Below are 17,651 nucleotides of genomic sequence, written 5' to 3'. Positions count from 1 at the left end.
CAGTCCTCCACAGCAGCAAAGAAATCAAGCACTGCTCTTTACACTACTAATAATCTGGGGACCAATTCATTATTATGAAAACATCACAGAATTAACATTTAATTGATGCATCAGAATTTGTGAACTAAAAATATCCACAGCATGAGAAACTGACTGTGTGTCCAAATCACACACACATATATATGTAGCCTTAGTAATTTACATGGTGCTGTGGATGTTAAAGCTCTCTCATGTTAAAAATTAGAACTGTGCCAGTTCAAAAAGAAAATTCACCCAGAGCTAAAACATAACAATAACTTGGGAATACCCTCAATCACAAAATGCTGATGGCTGAGCCCACAGAGAAACTATTTGCCACTTCTATTCCTCCTCAGACATCTGCTACAGGCCCCAAGTCAGTATAACCTTTCGATACCTGTATCCTGTTCTTATTAAAAGCATTTCAAAGACCAAGCAGCGTTGTGTTACAAGCATATGCCTGAAAGTTACCAGCAGAGTTGGTGGATTTTTAAATTCATGCCCTAAAATATTTTAGCATTAACTATGTTTATGTCTATGTTGCTAATGCACATGGCTGAAAATTATATCCCCACAAATAACAGGAAGAAAAATATAAAGTAAAAGTGTCAAATTAGGGAATTTGCTCATTTCAAGAGAATATTTTTAAAGGTGAATTTGGCACTAAAGGACTCAATTTCTGAAAGAGAAATTAACATTATATTCAGAATACAGAAGCAGACTATTGTTTAACATGGGAAGCACTTTAACATCACCAAGGATAATCACTAACCCAGCACTGCCAAGTCCAACACTAAACCACATCTCTAAGTGCCACATCTGCATGGCTTTTAAATACCATCAGGGATGGTAACTCCACCAATTCCCTGGGCAGCCAGTGCCCGTGACTTGCAGCCTGTTCCAATGACTGGCCACTCTTTCAGTAAACAAATTTTTCCTAATATACAATATACAATCTAAACCTTCCCTGGTGCAACTCAAGACCATTTTCTCTTACCCTGTCCCTTATTGCCTGAGAGAAGAGACCAACAGTTGCCTGACTACAACCTCCTTCTAGGAGGTTGTAGAGAGGAAGTAATGAGGTCTCCCCTCAGCCTTCTTTTCTCCAGGCTGAACAACCCCAGCTCCCTCAGCCACTCCTTGTCTGATTCATGTTCCAGCCTCTTCACCAACTCCATTGCCCTTCTCTGAACTCACTCCAGCACCTCAATGTCTTTCTTGCAGTGAAGGGCTTAAAAGTCAACACAGCACTCGAGATGTGGCCTCACCAGTGCCAAGCATAGGGCCATGATCACTGCTCTGGTCCTGCTGGCCACACCATTGCTGATACAGGCCAGGATGCCACTGGCCTTCTTGGCCACCTGGGCACAGCTGGCTCATGTTCAGCTGCTGTTGACCAGCACCCCCAGGTGCTTTTCTGCTGGGCAGTTTTCCAGCCACTCTGCCCACAGCCTGTAGCATTGCAGGGGGTGGTTGTGACCCAAGTGCTGGACCCAGCACTTGGCCTTGCTGAACCTCATACAGTCGGCCTCGGCCCATTGATCCAGCCTGTCCAGATGCCTCTGCAGAGCCTTCCTACCCTCCAGCAGATCAACACTCTCACCAAACCTGGTGTCATCTACCAACTCAGTACATCTGATTTACATTTACCTCTGCAGACTCACTGATGGTGACCTCAATCTCTTTGTCCAGATCATCAGTAAATACATTAAACAGGACTGGCCCCAGTACTGAGCCCTGTGGAACCCCACTGGTGACCGGCTGCTAGCTGGACGTAACTCCATTCACCACCACTCTCTGGGCCTGGCAACCCAAACTGTTTTTCACTCAGTGAACAGTACCTGCACCCAAGCCACAGGCAGCCCATTACTCCAGGAGAACACTGTTCTCTAGGAGAACAAGACTGTTTAAAAAATAGTAATAAATCGAGTTAATCCATACCTGAGTCATTCCAGACTGGAGCTGTAGAGTTGCAGGCTGAGATATTGCTGGCTGTGTTACTGGTTGTCCAAGAGACTGTGAGCTTAAAGACTACGATTAAAAAAATTGTTCCATAATCATAAGAGAATGAACTTCATACTTGACCTGAAGTACTTCTTTAAAGTGTCAAATACAAAACAGTATCATATGAAAATATGATAGAAACTAGTAAATTGTTTCTTGAAATATCTAACCTTAATTATTAGAGAATTAAGAAAACAAAAGCAACTGATTATCTACATAATATACACATTATTTTCCGACTGCTAAAAACATATATATAAGCAGTAGGTATAAAATAGAAATTACAACTATAAATATTTTAGAAGTCTTAATTGTATTAAGGGAAAGACTTTTTCAACAAGTTTGGAAGTTGACACCTTTGATTTATTCTTAAACTAACAATTTTTAGAAATACATCTTTTAATAAGCATTCTGTTTTTGAAGTGAATGTATTAGTTCAATGGGAAAATGAGCACCACGTACACGAAGCACGACACTTTCTCATACTATCCAGATTTCAGAAAGGATACAGAAGTATTCACTAATATTCTTAGCCATCAATTTGTATGAATTCTCTATAGAGACACACACACAGCATTACATTGGCTATTTTACATATATATATGTGTGTGTGTGTGTGTATTAAAAAATCCAGAATAACAGAAAGAAGCTCCCTGTGAGTGAAAGCAGAGATTCATCCACATTCTTGCAAATCCTAATGACAAAACCTAAATACATATATGCTTAATTATTATATTCCTTTAAAAATCTAGTGTACCAAAGTTGCATATTGATGAGGCAATTCTAAGAGACATATTCCATGCAAAACTCTTACAGTTTAAACTGTGTTTTTAGAAGAAATAAAACAAAGCTTATATGGATTTAATAGTAGCTTTTAAAGGTGAACTACACTGTTTAAGTACATTTTTCTCTGAAGTTACCTGACTGCTCAGAGATGATCTTCTTTGCGCAGTCTTTTCATGACCAGATAAGCTTTGCCTTGGAGGAGTGCTAGTGTCCACTGTCATTTTAGTTGGTGTTGCTGACAATGTTGAGAGTTAGAACAGAAAGAAACATGTTAATAGTTATCTCAATTCTGTAATGCAATAAATCAAATCACAAGAAGCTTTTAATGAATAAAAAAACTCTTAAGGCTTGGACTCTGGCTTTTTTCCCCTCCCGACTATCGACCAGTAGTGCAACCTGATAGATTAAAATGGGGTGTTCCAGTGTCTGATATTGTACTCTTGGAAGTTAGTCTTTTTCAGAGTAGTCTGCAGATCTCTGAACCATCAAAAAGGATGTTTTCACTTGCACACTTCTCATAAAATGATTATTAACTGCCAGTTACACATTTAATTAAGTAGAGAAAGCTTTCACTTTCAATAGAAGGCAATTCTATTTTCAACAGTTGGTGCTTACATGAATGATCCGATACTGCAGTATGTGAAGATTTTCTCGAACTCCTGGAGGAAGCAGAAGGTGTAGGGCTAGTATCAAACCTTTCCAGTGCTTCTTTGAGACTCACTGTGTTTATGTGATTGTCAGACCCAGAGTCCTGACTCTGAAGAGATACACATAAATAACAATTATTTCTCTAATTCAACACACGATGTATATTTCTGCTAGAAAATATCTCAGACCTTGCTGTTTCTAATCAACTCCCTTACACAGGTGACCGTGCAGAAGTACTGGCCTGTTTGATGGCTGTAAGCTCTGTTTCCATTTGAGGCTTTTATCCTTGGAAACCAAAGCTATGTAAGCCTAGAAACCAAAACACATGCAGACTCAGGCCACAAACTGACTACTGAGCTGACCTCCTTCTCTAGCCCCTCAATTCACTCTGAATAACAGTGTAATGAGTGAACTGCTTATTCTTTTGGAAAGGCTAAGTTTGTTCCACTAGAAGGAGCACCAACAGATGAAACTTGTGAAACTGCCAAAGGAAAACATTTCTGAACTGTCAGACTAAAACATGACAGATCATATCCACAAGCTTATAACACACATTGAGCTTCCAAGGGCATTCATTCAAAAATAATTTTGTATACTTCTAAGAAGTGGGACAGAGTCATTGAATTAAACAGCGCCTATTTTCCTATTGTGAATTCCTTCAAGTCAACTTTGTGTGTTGACCTTGGTTTTTCAGATTGTGGGTACTTCCAGTAAGGGGAACATTTATTTAGGAATCTAATGCTGCAGAAATCAGATCTTAATAAAAACTTATGGATGCTACCGTGTTATAGTATAACTACATGGACATTTATTCCTGAAAAGAGAAGGACATTATAGGCAGAGTACAGTTCAACACTCTTTCTAGACTTCTTTGATCATTTTAAATAGTCACATTATTTAGAGACCAAATAATTACTTTATTTAGGGATAAATGGGACAAACCACTTTTTGCTGCTGTATACTTGCTTGCGTATAATTTTTAGTATGTGAAGATGTAAAATAAAATTGCATAAAACACTCACTTTATCTGCTGTTATCTCTGGGAGAGATTCCTCAATACCAAGTTCTCGTCGTCTTTCTGCTCTAACTTCTGCATAACTAGAAGAACAAACCAAGTGTGACTACTATATTGCGGGATGATTTAAAAAATATACTTCAAAGACCAAACTCCTCAAAGCCACCTTGCTTATAAAGTATCCCAGGAAGTTTTCCAGTGATTCTTTACGCTGCTATAATTTCTCTACTTCCAAAAATACCATCAAGGTAGCTCCCACGCCAGTAGGATTACTTTAAAAAGTAACCTACCTTACAACAGTGTGCGTACAGACAATAAACTCTGGCCTGGAATTCCACTGGTGATACGTGATATAATAATGTGTTTGCAGCCAAATCCATTGTTGTCCCTTTGTAAGGAATCTGTAGTAACATGACTTCCCTTTCCCATATTGCATTACTATAAAGATGAAGAATAAAGTTTACTGTCTTGCCAAGCTGTAAATACTCCGGTTACATAAAAAGAACATTATTTCCCAGGTTCATATAGCCCAAACCCATGTCTAAATCCAGTATTACGACCACTATCAAGAATAGGTTTGAAAATTTTCCACCAATTTTTGCACTTATTAAACAGTATAAAACCTTTTAAATGCTATTGGAAGAACTGAAAAAGTATTAGTCATAGAGCTGTGCACTCCAATTTACCACAATGAAACCCGGGAATTATAAGATAAAATTAAATCTGTTTTGTAGTTCTGTTTCAAAAGAAAAACAAATATAAGGAACAGCAGTATAATAATGTCAAACTTCACTCAAAATATCACAAAATTTCAGCAGAACAGTTGTACAATTAAACAAACTTGCTCATTTTAGTGACTTAGTTGTACTCACAATGCTCATGACATTTTGCCAGATTATCTAGATCATCCACGTGATAATAATCATAGCCTGACGTTCCCAAAACTTCAAATGGAAGATAACCTATTATCGGAGGTGCCCTAATTTAATAGAAAAATCAATGTCATTTTATTTTCACACACACAAAAGACTCTCAAAGAAACCAGAATTAATTATATAAGCTGTCTTGTTTACAAACACATTATGTCTGAAAAAAAAAAATTAAACTCAACACAAGCTATGAGTAGTTAATGCAGGTTAGTGAACACCAAATACTACAGCCAGCAGTATGATTCAGCTGCTATTGCTACTACACAGAAGGAACTGCACCTGTGATCCAAGAATAGGAACTTCCATTCTAAGCTGTGTCTAGATGTGAACTCTTCATTGGGTTCTTCAACAGTGCACATTTCCTACAAAGGAAAAAAATAAAAATCTCTTAAAACTGCTCTATTCTAGTAGATAAACTGTCAAAATTCAGACTTACCTAAAGTTAGTAGATAACTCCACAATAGTTATAATGTTATTTTTAGACTGCTTCATTGGTTTTGCTTGTTTAAACACATAATACTGAGGTAGAATCTAATCTCAACTGTGCCAAGCTGGCGCTCAGTTGATTTAAATGGACTAACCATGTCATGAGATTAAACTCTAACTCAGTATCTACAAACACAGTAGTACTAGCAGAAATGAATAGTTCCTGCAGTTATGCTTTTAAATTGGAACACGTAAAAGAAGAGATGAAACATTCCCACCAGACAGTCTGATTATAGTCCATGTTTATAATGGGTAAAACGCAACATTAGTAAGATGGTCACATTACTCTGAATTTAGGAATACGATTCTTCCCTTTAGTGAACACAAAGTACTCTAAATCTTTTCTGTGCACAGACATGTACTACAAATAACACACTATTCTTATGTTTAGAACTCATGAAAAGTAAGGGAGTGATGCATTTCCATTACAACAAAACCTCAAGGTATTCTGCACATCATTCTAAATGTATTCCACTCAAACATATTCAGAGCATGTCAGCCAACTTCTACTGTCCCCTTTGAGAAAGGTAAAGATGTCCCACCAAGTACTGTGCCTCATGAAGAGACAGTCACAACACCACGCACCCCAAGCCAGTCAATTCTTTTGCAAACTCCTCTAGTACTGCCTTACAAGAAGGAAGATGGATGATGGAATACATGCATACAAATGTATCCCTCAAAGAATTACATTAAAATTAGAGATAAGTAAATCTTTCTTTTTTGGACACATGCACACATTTGTCATTTGTAGGAGCTTGCAATGGTATTTCCAGTGCCAGGAACACCCCGGGATCTATTGACAATCAGTTGCAAGAGTTTCCTAAAGACTGCAATGTGGAAGCTGCTGCTACACTGATAGACTACTCATAAATGTGGACAGATGAGCACATTGCTGCCCTGCAAACATCTGTAACTAAAGCAGTCCTGCAGAAAAATACAGTAGAAGACTAACAGAGGGACCACCTTTCTTTTCATTCTTTCAGGTTATAATCCAAAGAGTTTAACTGGATACTTTGCATTTTTTAAATAGATCTCAGTTTTCTTTCTATGAAAGGAAAAAGTGACCATACCTAGGCAATGTTTTTTTCCTCACCTTCATCACTGTAAAATCCAAAGACAATGACTGAGAAAATGATGGAAGAATTAGATGAAGGCAATGAACAAAACAACTCTGGGCACAAATTTACGACTCTTGATGTGAATTCCAGTTAGCAAGATTTAAGCTTCAAATCTGAAACTACCCCTAGAACCCAAAGTTCATCTACTTTTCTAAAATTACAGCATTTAATAAAGCACCACTCATACTAAAGTAAGAGAAATGAAAGAGCAAGAGTATAATCCTTGAGATATACTTTTGATTTGTTGTTTCTTTTGATCTAATTATTTTGACGCAAGTCAAAACAAAAGTAAAAATCACTGAAGTGCAGGCAGTAAAACCACAGTAAAAACATCATGGTTAGAGAGCAAATGGCAGCAGGTTAGTATCCAATTACTCAATGCATTTATATTAATGATTTGCAGATATTCCACTGTAAAATACCCCTGGGCAGAAGCCAGCTTGTTCAACAAGGCGTCTTGTTGAAGTTGTCAACAAGGCATCTAGAAAAGAAAGGACTTTCATTTGTAACAAAAAGTATTTTGGTAGAATCTTTTCAGCTGGATTAATCCTGCCTTCTTGATAGAATGCAAACATCAACTAGCCAAAATGCAAGACAAATGTTTTAAAGAATGTGTAGAACCAAATGCCTTCACTAGGGAGCAAAATTTGTGACATGTTTTATTACAAAAGTGGTAGGGTCATATGCATAAAAGAAAAGTATGAACTTTAAAGATGCAAAAAGCATTGCATATCCTGAGAAATTACATTCGAGGAAAAAAAATAAAGAATCCAGAACCATATACCAACTGAAAGGAAGAGAATAAGTGACAGATGAGCAGGAAAGTTCTACCTTAAATAAGGCAATACTAGAACACACATCTCATTACTGGCTGTGTCATGCATTTGTTAGTGAAGTTACTGGGATGGTAAAATTCCTGACATACACTCATTCGTTAAAGACTAGTCAATGCTAGCCTCAATAATTATCATGAGTATAAAAAGGTATTGCCAGATTAAGTCTTCACTCTTATGTTAGTCTTCTTCAAAAGATTTCCCAAATGAACAGCACCAGCTGAAAGTCTCGAAAGATTTTAAAACTTTTGTAACATGGAAGCTTCCTTGGACACTGAAGGCTTAAAGGTTCAGATACAGGAATGAAACTCTGGCCAGAGTATAATCTGTAAGGCTTTAGCCTGCAGGAGACTGAGACACTTGAAGATCATAAACGGATGTTCCTCAGCTTCCAGGAGGAGGAAACATAGTTTTACTATGAACTGTCAGACTTTAAAACACAAAAGCATTTGCAAATGTCAGGTTGGTCTTTTTTCCACAATTATTTCATGAGGCAAAAATCCCACATATAACATCTCTACCAACTGTAGGCATAACAGGAAACATATTTTTTAGACCTGCATGAGAAGTAAAGTGGCAGATGAAAGATTTCCATAGTTTTAGAAAAAATAAACAAACTTTCTCTGGCATCGAGTCTGGAGAGACAAAATTCCTATTCAGCCTGATAGAACTGAAGAAATTTCTATGATTTCTCCACATGCTCCCTACTATGCTTTTGAAGTGCAAAGTAGATAAACCATGTCCTTCAGAAGCTACCACCAACAGTCTTCAGCTTAAGACATCAGTGCTTTAAACTTGTTTAAATGTTCAGAGCTCTTGTATTACAGAGAACAGCTTAACACTGGGCTACATGCACTTCATGGCATTACTTTACAACTGAATTGCAAAAACAAACATTAGATAGCAGACTATCCTGAACCTTGATTGACATATTTGTATGAAACATATAATGGAATCACAATCACAGACCATACTGTACTGTATCCTGAGCATTTATTTTTATTGGTTTTGGAGAGAAACAGGATTATACTTACTGAACTACAAGTATCATATGCATCCAATTCTAAGCTTGGAAAGGCACCTTCACATTGTACATTAGTAATTAAGCAAAATGTTAGGTTTAAACCACTGAGTTACTGAATAACTGCATAGAAACAAAAGATTTCTATTACCTCAAACCCAACTCTTCATTACTGACAAGTAATGTAAGCTTTCTTTAAGCCCTCCAAGATTTACTTCTGTGTCAAACTGCAGAAAGACCACCAGCAACAAAAAATTCATGTCCGAGTTCCAACTAAATCAATCATTTCTCCAGTGGAAGTGGAACCTTGATGTAATCTTTCATATTGCTTAAGTTCATCTTGCTAAATTATATTCCTGTGGACTTCCTCGAAATTTATTTCTTGCATAGTTCTTTTTTATATTCCTATTTAGAATTAATGTTCACCATAACTCATTTGATACTTTGCATAAAACTTAGCCTATTTGAAGTAAGAAACAGACACTTTCAGTTTCATATCATAAAATTCCTTATGGTTTTCCATGAATATTTTAAATGTTGTTTGCATTCTCTCTGAAGTTTCCCCATTCAGAGTCCATTTAAGAATGATTTCATTTGTACATACCTTGATAAATTGAGGTGTAGCTAATCTAACTGTTGCTACAAAGCAAACTTTTTCTTCATATGAAGGCCTGTGTGATCTCTGAATAGTTCCTTCAAAACCATTGTGCGCTGAGTTGGGAACTGAGGGCAGACAGAGGAGATGACAACACAGATGACAATTTAAGTATGGAGGAAAGTGGTAGTAATATCACAGGACAAGTGACCCAATATTTATCTGTGGCTTGCTTGTAACTTAACATGCATTAAGAAAAATGCTACATATCTACATTCATATGCACAGGAATAGTAACACAGTAATAGGAGTAGTTACAGAGTAGTAATGGGAACACAACCATCAAGTAACTTACTCAAAGAACTAAAATTACAGTTAATATGATATTATTACCGACAAAGCGTTTTTAAGAAACTAATAACAGTTCTAGTCCTTGTTAACTGGTAAAAATGACTGGATTACACTTTCTCCAAAAGTATCTTTAAAATTTATCTTTTGTATCAGGTTTTGCTAATTTTTTCTTTTGAACTCTGAGGTAAGTATTTACTTTGTAGACTTCCATCACATTTAAGCAACACATGCTGAAGATGTACTAAGTAACAGAACAATCAAAAGCACAATTAGGGATGTGAAAGAATCAGGATACTGAGCTGAGAACAAATTCCACTTACTGCATCATAGAGATGGAATCAAAAGGAGGCAAAGGATGGACTAGACCTCAAAACAGATTAACCTTATCTTTCATTTCCATCCATTATCAATTTAGTTTATCTTTACTAAGGTCTAGAGATGGTGACTTCAAAACACTGTGAGGTCTTTCAAAGCCTGACTGCTTTTAATTCAGCTCTAGATTAGAACTCCTACTCAAGTTTCTTCATGCGATTTCAGTTTACAGCTCCTTGCTCTTTCCATCAGAAAGAAAATAAGCAGTTTCCTTCCTCTTTATCTTAGCCCTTGTCCTTTGCTCTTCAGAGTTTATCTTGCCTTGTAAGTTAGATTTATAAACTACTTCTTGCTTTTGTTGCTGTACTCTGAACTCTCTCCAACTTCTTTACTTCTGACAAATAAGTATCAAAACTTGGATGAGGACATGCAAGTGGCTAAGAAGTGCAGTGGAATTATTTCAGGTGGTTTTGACTATATTTTAGAAAGGCTATTGCATTTTTAGATTGGTGGCTGGTCAAGATGATTTGGTCACATTCAGTTTACATTCCACAGTAACCCCTTTTCCTAAGGGACTGCTATGTAGCTCGCTGTAGCCATCCTTGTTCATATAGTTTGATATTCCTAAACATAGCAACTTGCATTTTTTCTTAGTCAATTTTTCTGGGTTTTTAGACCAAAATAATTTCTTTTCTAAATTTGGGGATGAATTCTTCTCTTGTTTTTAGTGGACTATTTCATGACTTCAAACTATGTTCCATTGTTCATAACATTAATGAAAATACCAATCAAATACAGAAGTTGTCCATTAAAACTGCACTTTGACAGTGAACACTGGTAACCTTTCCAATCAGTTTCTGCAGCTACTCTCAAGCAATTTCAATTAACATGTGCTTCCCTTATACGTTTTTGAGAACAGAATATGATAACAAAACCATATTTTAAAAGTCCATCATTTATTTGTGCTTTATCCTCTTATCCATACAGTGTGTTACTCTTTGGTAGAGGAAGCTGAACTGATTTGATGCTATTTCTACCTGAAAAATCCACAATGGTTGCCATTCAATTCCCTGCAGCTTCCTGAAACTCATATATATTTTAATTATTTATTCCAGAGTATTTCCAAATATCGAATTGCAACCAAAAGGTCTGCAGTTTCCCAACTCCTCATTTCAAGACTAGCACTATATTTGGCCTTTTCAGGACTGTTTCTTGTATTTCCTATATTACATAACTGTATTTGCATTAAGACTCAACCTCTTCCTGTTTTGTGAGAAAAATAGTGGTATCAGATAAAAACTCCACAGATCTAATTACAACATACTGGTTTTCATAATATTTTTGGGTGATCTTTCTAAGAATCTACTACTGATCACACTGCAGATCCCACTTGGACCCAAAAACAGGCTTCCCAAGTAAACAGTCAGCACAGCCAGGCCAAACAGATTAGAGGTGCAGCACAGACGAAGAATATTATACATAGCTAATAAAAATAATTTCAATGGCAGGGAGTAGCAACTCAGTGCAGAAAACTGTACTGGCCCACCCGCTCATCTGAGTGGTAACTCCTGTCAAGTGAAAGCACAGAACTGAAACGGGGGGGAAAACCTACATTTTCCTTCCCAGTTGCCTGTGTAATGAGAGCTGCAGGTATTCAGTACCACTAATCTTCAGGTTAGACACCTGCTTAAATATGGCTTATGATGAACTAAATTCACGCTCCTTATTTTAAAGTATTTACTTAAATTTCTCAAACATTCTTTTAAAAAATGTTTTACAAAATACTAGTTTCCTTTAATTGAAAGCATTAAGCATAATTACTACATTTTGCATTCAAATACACAGACGTGTAATACCTGATAGGCAGTTTTTCTTCATTTCCATTACACCAATACAGAAGTGATAAAATTCTGCTTCAAGATCTTCTTTTGAAAGCTGGATTTTAGTTTACCTACATTTTGCACCATGGTCCCAAGCCAGTTTAGCTGCGGAGTTGCCTAAGTATACCACTCAAACACTGCTGAAATTACTTACCATGATTCAAACACTTGAAATTTCCTATAAATTTTACATATTCATATGTAGGTTGCTCTTTTGGATCTATTGTTCCTCGCAGCATATGGCAACAGAATTCTAGCTGATTTTTTGCTAGAAAAAAAATAAACAAAGTAATAGGCTATATGCTTGATGAAGCACACAGGCAACATGAAATGGAAAGCAGGAATAATAAAGCTGAATACATACTGAGATACTGTAAGTGTAGTGATTCCAGCTGGCACAGCCTCTGCTTTTAACCAGCATGACAGTAACTAACCTAAAGAACTCCTTTAGATTTTGTGCATGAAGGGCTTGAATATTAGTAACATGAAAATCTCTGAGAACTAGAGCTGTATTAAAGAAGATGCCCTGTACTTAAGTTCATTAAAGCACATGCTCCCAAACTCCATTAGCCTGCTATGTATTTATTCTTGCCAACTGCTAAAACTGCCTGAATAGAAGCTCTATAAACAATATGAACATTTCTAATACACGGGGAAGTTATAGATTAAAAGGCAATGCAACTTTGAAAATTCTACTCTAGAGCAGGGGGGACACTAACACTTCTGTTCTTCAGGGCTCTGAAGCACATCTCTTTTCAAATAACACTGGAAAAACGGATCATGTATAATTCCAAGTAAATAATTTTTAACACAACTGCAGTACTGGTTTTATCTGGGATAGAGTTAATTTTCCCCACAGCAGCTCACATGGTGCTGTGTTTTGGATTTTGACTAGAAGAGTGTTGCTAACAGGGATGTGCCCATTATTGCTTAGCAGCACTTACAAAGTGCACAGGCCTTCTCTTTATCTCCCTCTGCTCCACTGGTGAGGAGGCTGGGAGTGCACCAGCAGCTGGGAAGGGACACAGCAGGGAGAGCTGAACTACGGGATATCCCATACTGTATGGCATTGTGCTCAGCAATAAAAGCTGGGGAAAGGAAGAAGGGGGAGACATCTGGGTTTATGGCATTTGTCTTCCTAAGTAACCATTATACATGACATAGCCCTGCTTTCCTAGAGATGGCTGAACAACTGCCTACCAACCAGAAAGAGCAAACTAATTCCTTATTTTGCTCTGCTTGTGCACACAGCTTTTGACTTCACCAGTCTGCCTTTATCACAACCCACAAGTTTGCTCACTTTTACTCTTCTGACTCTTTGCCCGTTCAACCGGGAGGAGTGATCGAGCAGCTGTGTGGGGCTGAGCTGCCTACAGGGGTTAGCCCAAAATAACTACTTACATTTTAAGTATTCCGGTGTCAAGGAATCACTTTCCAGCAGATGAGAAGACAATATTTTATAAATTTCTGAATGTTCCCCCTCTGGGATAAAATTAAATACACTCTGATCCACAAGATCAGACTGAAAGAAAAAGATTTAATAAGCGTTAATTCAAGACATCAATGTCACAAAGCCTACTATTTTAATGCAAAACAATTCCACAGTTCATTACTGACTCAACAAAGTCACCTGATGAAATACATATTAGTATTTTGCAAGAAAAAAATCTCGTTCTGATATGCCTGCCCTATGAGTAGTGGTAAATGAATTCCTTGCTTTGATTTGCTTGCATGCATGGTTTTTGCTTTACCTATTAAACTGCCTTTATCCTAACCCACAAGTTTTCCCACTTTTACCCTTCCAATTGCCTCCCCCATCCCACTGAGGGGTGACAAGTGAGCTGCTGGGTGAGGATGAGTTGCCAGTTACCACATTTTATAATCGGTTCCATAGCTACGTACACAAAACCGCAAACAACAGAGATGAATGCAGCAAAACTGAACAACTGATTATATGCATAAATGCATTAGGTTAAGTATTCAAAAAAGAGAAATCATAAAATGTATGTTTAGAATTCACAAATCACACCTAAAAACCAAGAACAAATGTGCCTCTGAGAACCTGTCAAATTCTACTAAAAGAAAAAGTAAAAATCACAATTACCTGCCCATTTAAAAAATTCTCATACTGTTATCATGCATACTTTAAGAGAATTTATTTTCTCTTACCACAGTAAGACAACTAACATTTAACAAGAATTTGTCCTTCTCTTCTAGAAAAGCACTCAATTTAACTCATTAATTGTTTGCACTTATTAATTTGCTTCACTTCAGAATAACACTATTCAAAGGTAACTTTAAAAATTTAAATGAATGCTACACGTACCAGTGAGCAATCTCACCCAGATTAAAGATGAGTGAATGTGATAAACCCAAAAGTATATACTGAGCTTAAAAAGCAGAACCAGCAGCAATGTATTTATCAGAGTGTGTTGTCAAGAAAGAAGTAAAAAAGTAGTTTAAAAATTTCAATTATTTAGATCTTTAGTAATACTCTTCTGACTCATGTAGAGACTGTGAACTCTAAAGGGTCCCCTGCAATCAACTGTGTTACTTCAGTTACACTGAAACTGATGCTAGGCACTTCATAATCCTTTCTAAAGCAGTGACAACTGCATTCTGCATTTCCAAAGGAAATGTTTAATATAGAAGACAGACCAGTAGGAAGGAATTGTGCTGAAGAAAAAACAGAAACACTAAAACAAAGCATACATCTGTCCTATAAAGCCAAAAATGCCAACAATTAATCAATACTCAGAACACCAATCAACAACAGACAAACTGGTATGTTACCAAAAGCAACTTGTTACTTACTGGTAAATGTTCAAGTAAGGGAGTTATACTTTCAGATACATATATTATATTTCCATCTGTCATAATTGCTAAAAAAAAACCATCAAGAGCCTGAAATTAAACATAACGGGCAGTTAAATAAAAAAGAAACAGCATACTAAAAATGTTAAGCTATATTCAATACAGAAAATAATGTAGACCAATTTTAGTTTAGTTTATTACAGAAATGGGAATGTCTTTCTCTACTGAAAACCCTTCATCTTGTTTTTACACTAAAACGATTACAATTCCCATACTGTTCCGTCGTTAAATAATCTGTGGTTTCAGAAGCAAGTACATATATAGACAGCCACTGTTTTCCCCAACTCCCACTCTGCCTGTCTGTTATTTTTAATTCCATCACCATTTTAGACCTCAGAAAACTCATAAAAATGAGCTAGAGACAAAACCAAGATGTGGGAAAACTACAAGAAGAAGTAAAAGAGCCAGCAAAATCAATAAATTTTAGTATAAGCTCAACATTGCCAATCTCAATGAAAGAAGCTTGTAGTGAGATTTTATTGAGACTTGAAATCTGTGAGATACAGTTCTGACTGCCTTATCTTCTACTGAACTCAAACTTCTTTCCTTTGAATATAACACGTTTCAATTGAAAGCTACCAACAAAAGCACAACAGAACTGTATTTCTAAACAGGAAATTTCAAAGCTCACATCTTTGAAAAAAACCTCTTATATCAGAGGACTTTTTTTTAAAATTTTTTAAATACCAAAACCCACAACTTGTAACTTTTTGTATCTGTGCATCAAAGTAAAGGTTTAACTATGGAACAAAAATTAAAAAGTGTTTGTTAATTTGTAGTAGTTTTCATTTAACTATAATTAAAAATTGTTTCACTAACAAGATATAAATAACTTATGCTCATTTTCAATGAAATAATAGCTTATAATTAAAGTTTCTTTCTCGTAGTTTTGCAACTATTCATGTAATCTTCAGCAAAGTAATGCTCTCAACCAGTTTTGGAAAGCACAGCAGGCAAAGAAATAAAACATTTACTTATTGCACCCAGGTTACATGGATATGTTGAGCTTTTTTCATAAATAGAATTTTAATTTATGCATAATAATTCTTTCTCTAGCACCTTCCTTATGTTGCTAATTTAAAATATCCACTTTGACAGTAAACATTTATTTACAGACTTGCTCTGTTATTATGTTTATTTAATTGAAAATATAGTTCAAAGCAAAGCTGCTTTTCTGAAACAAAATTCTGAAACTCTGCATACATAGGAACTTTGATGGCTTATCTTCATGAAAACATACAGTTACAACTCAAATATGAGAAAAAAACATATGTCATGAAACTGAAAAATTTCATAATGGAATGACTTCCAGCGAGGAATTCTTCTACTCCCAGAAAACCAGAAATAATGTACCTCTAACATTAACTGTGTGAACTCTTCATTACTAAGGAATGTCGGTTTCCAGTCCTGTCGAATTTCACTGGCATCTGATTGTGCAGTAATTTCTACAATCAAACACATACACAGCATAAGGATTCATACTTCCAAAAGCCATTATTTTTCCCCTAAGCTATATATTCATAGTTAAGGAACAGCAGAAAGTTCTCCCGTCTCCTCTGTTGTTCATTCATTACATATAGAAGCTGTTCTGTAAAAAGAAAACAAATGTCTTCTTCCATGTCGTAATTAAATTTGTCTTCTCTTTCCTTCAACCAGTTTGTGCTACAGTCCTGCCAGATTTCAAGGTAATACTGACGTTAATGACAGTCTGTAATAGATTTTGGTGATGAAAAAATACTCTTTCCCCTGAGACTATAATGAAATGTTTTATTAAGAGTGTTGTTTACAAAGATTTAGAAAGCCAGAATTCCTGATCAGTTTATGTCATTAAAACAGCTAATCCTCAAGTATCTTGGCCAATCCTTGTCATTCTAACCCTTGCACTAAAAATTGTCATTGTCCTTTCTCCTTTTTCTGCTCTTTTCTGCTTATATTTAAAAAGAGTAGTTTTTCAACAAAGATTCTTAAGAGCTGTGTGACAGGCTCATTCTAGAATTCCTTTCTGTTACAGACACATAAATGAATTTTGACATAGATAAATTTTGAGTAAAGATTCCAGCAGGAGTTGAGAAATACATAGATTAACTTCCATACAGAGGTGAGAGAATCAACAGCTGCTAAGCAAAGCCTGACCCCAGGTTCTGAAAGTTATGCTTCCTTATCAACTGATAACTAAAACAACAAGAAGCAGGACCTCATAGCTCTTCAGTTTTGATGAATAACAAGAGCATCACAGAAGTACTGGTTATAAGAACAATCTTGGACAAGTAATCAAGTATTTAGAGAAATCAAAAGAACCAAACCAATTCTTTAAGGTTTTTGATTTTTAAAGGACAAGTCTGAACAAAGATGGTAAACTAGAGTTCAGGTGCCTCAAAGAGCCAGAAAACCTGGAATTGAATTAAATATGCAAAGAGCTGGAGCAGTTTGTAGTTTTGTTTATCACACTGAAGTGGGAAAACTTTACAAAAGAGCTTTAGACTTAACTAAAAGAACAGTAAAGAACAGCAACATCATGCAAGAAACTGGCCAAAAGTGGAAAGCTGCAAGAAGAGGTGAAAAAAATATCAACAAGTAAGACCTTTCAATTATCCGATCTCACAAAACATATAAATTCATCAGGCTTTTGCAATCTGTTTTGAAATGGTATCACAAAGCAGAAAGAGTGAGCTGGAGAATAAAGAAAACCTATGTATAACCCCAAATGTAGCTTTTCAGTCAGAACAAAGATACTGAACACTGAGGGGCAAGTCACAGGACTTGAAAATGAAAAGCTCTGCC

At 36.2% G+C, this 17,651-nt stretch overlaps 1 protein-coding gene across 12 annotated transcripts in view; it reads right to left on the bottom strand.

Moving 5' to 3' along the window:
* Positions 1-17,651, bottom strand: part of CLOCK (clock circadian regulator) — a 67,830-nt gene that overhangs the window by 12,917 nt on the left and 37,262 nt on the right. For 11 of the 12 annotated variants that reach the window (XM_069014086.1, XM_069014075.1, XM_069014085.1 and 8 more), the window contains 12 exons: positions 16,224-16,315; positions 14,811-14,900; positions 13,398-13,518; positions 12,151-12,264; positions 9,463-9,581; positions 5,680-5,762; positions 5,344-5,450; positions 4,762-4,909; positions 4,479-4,554; positions 3,424-3,565; positions 2,943-3,043; positions 1,960-2,049 (listed from right to left, as the gene is read on the bottom strand). In XM_069014086.1, the coding sequence (XP_068870187.1) occupies positions 1,960-2,049; positions 2,943-3,043; positions 3,424-3,565; positions 4,479-4,554; positions 4,762-4,909; positions 5,344-5,450; positions 5,680-5,762; positions 9,463-9,581; positions 12,151-12,264; positions 13,398-13,518; positions 14,811-14,900; positions 16,224-16,315 (1,283 nt within the window). The remainder of the gene's footprint in view (positions 1-1,959; positions 2,050-2,942; positions 3,044-3,423; positions 3,566-4,478; positions 4,555-4,761; positions 4,910-5,343; positions 5,451-5,679; positions 5,763-9,462; positions 9,582-12,150; positions 12,265-13,397; positions 13,519-14,810; positions 14,901-16,223; positions 16,316-17,651) is intronic. The other variant, XM_069014088.1, reaches the window with a different exon arrangement.

Source organism: Aphelocoma coerulescens, chromosome 4, assembly GCF_041296385.1.
Source record: "Aphelocoma coerulescens isolate FSJ_1873_10779 chromosome 4, UR_Acoe_1.0, whole genome shotgun sequence".
NCBI classification, from domain to species: domain Eukaryota; kingdom Metazoa; phylum Chordata; class Aves; order Passeriformes; family Corvidae; genus Aphelocoma; species Aphelocoma coerulescens.
Note: the sequence above shows the minus strand (reverse complement) of the source record. Positions and strands in the feature narration are given on the sequence as shown.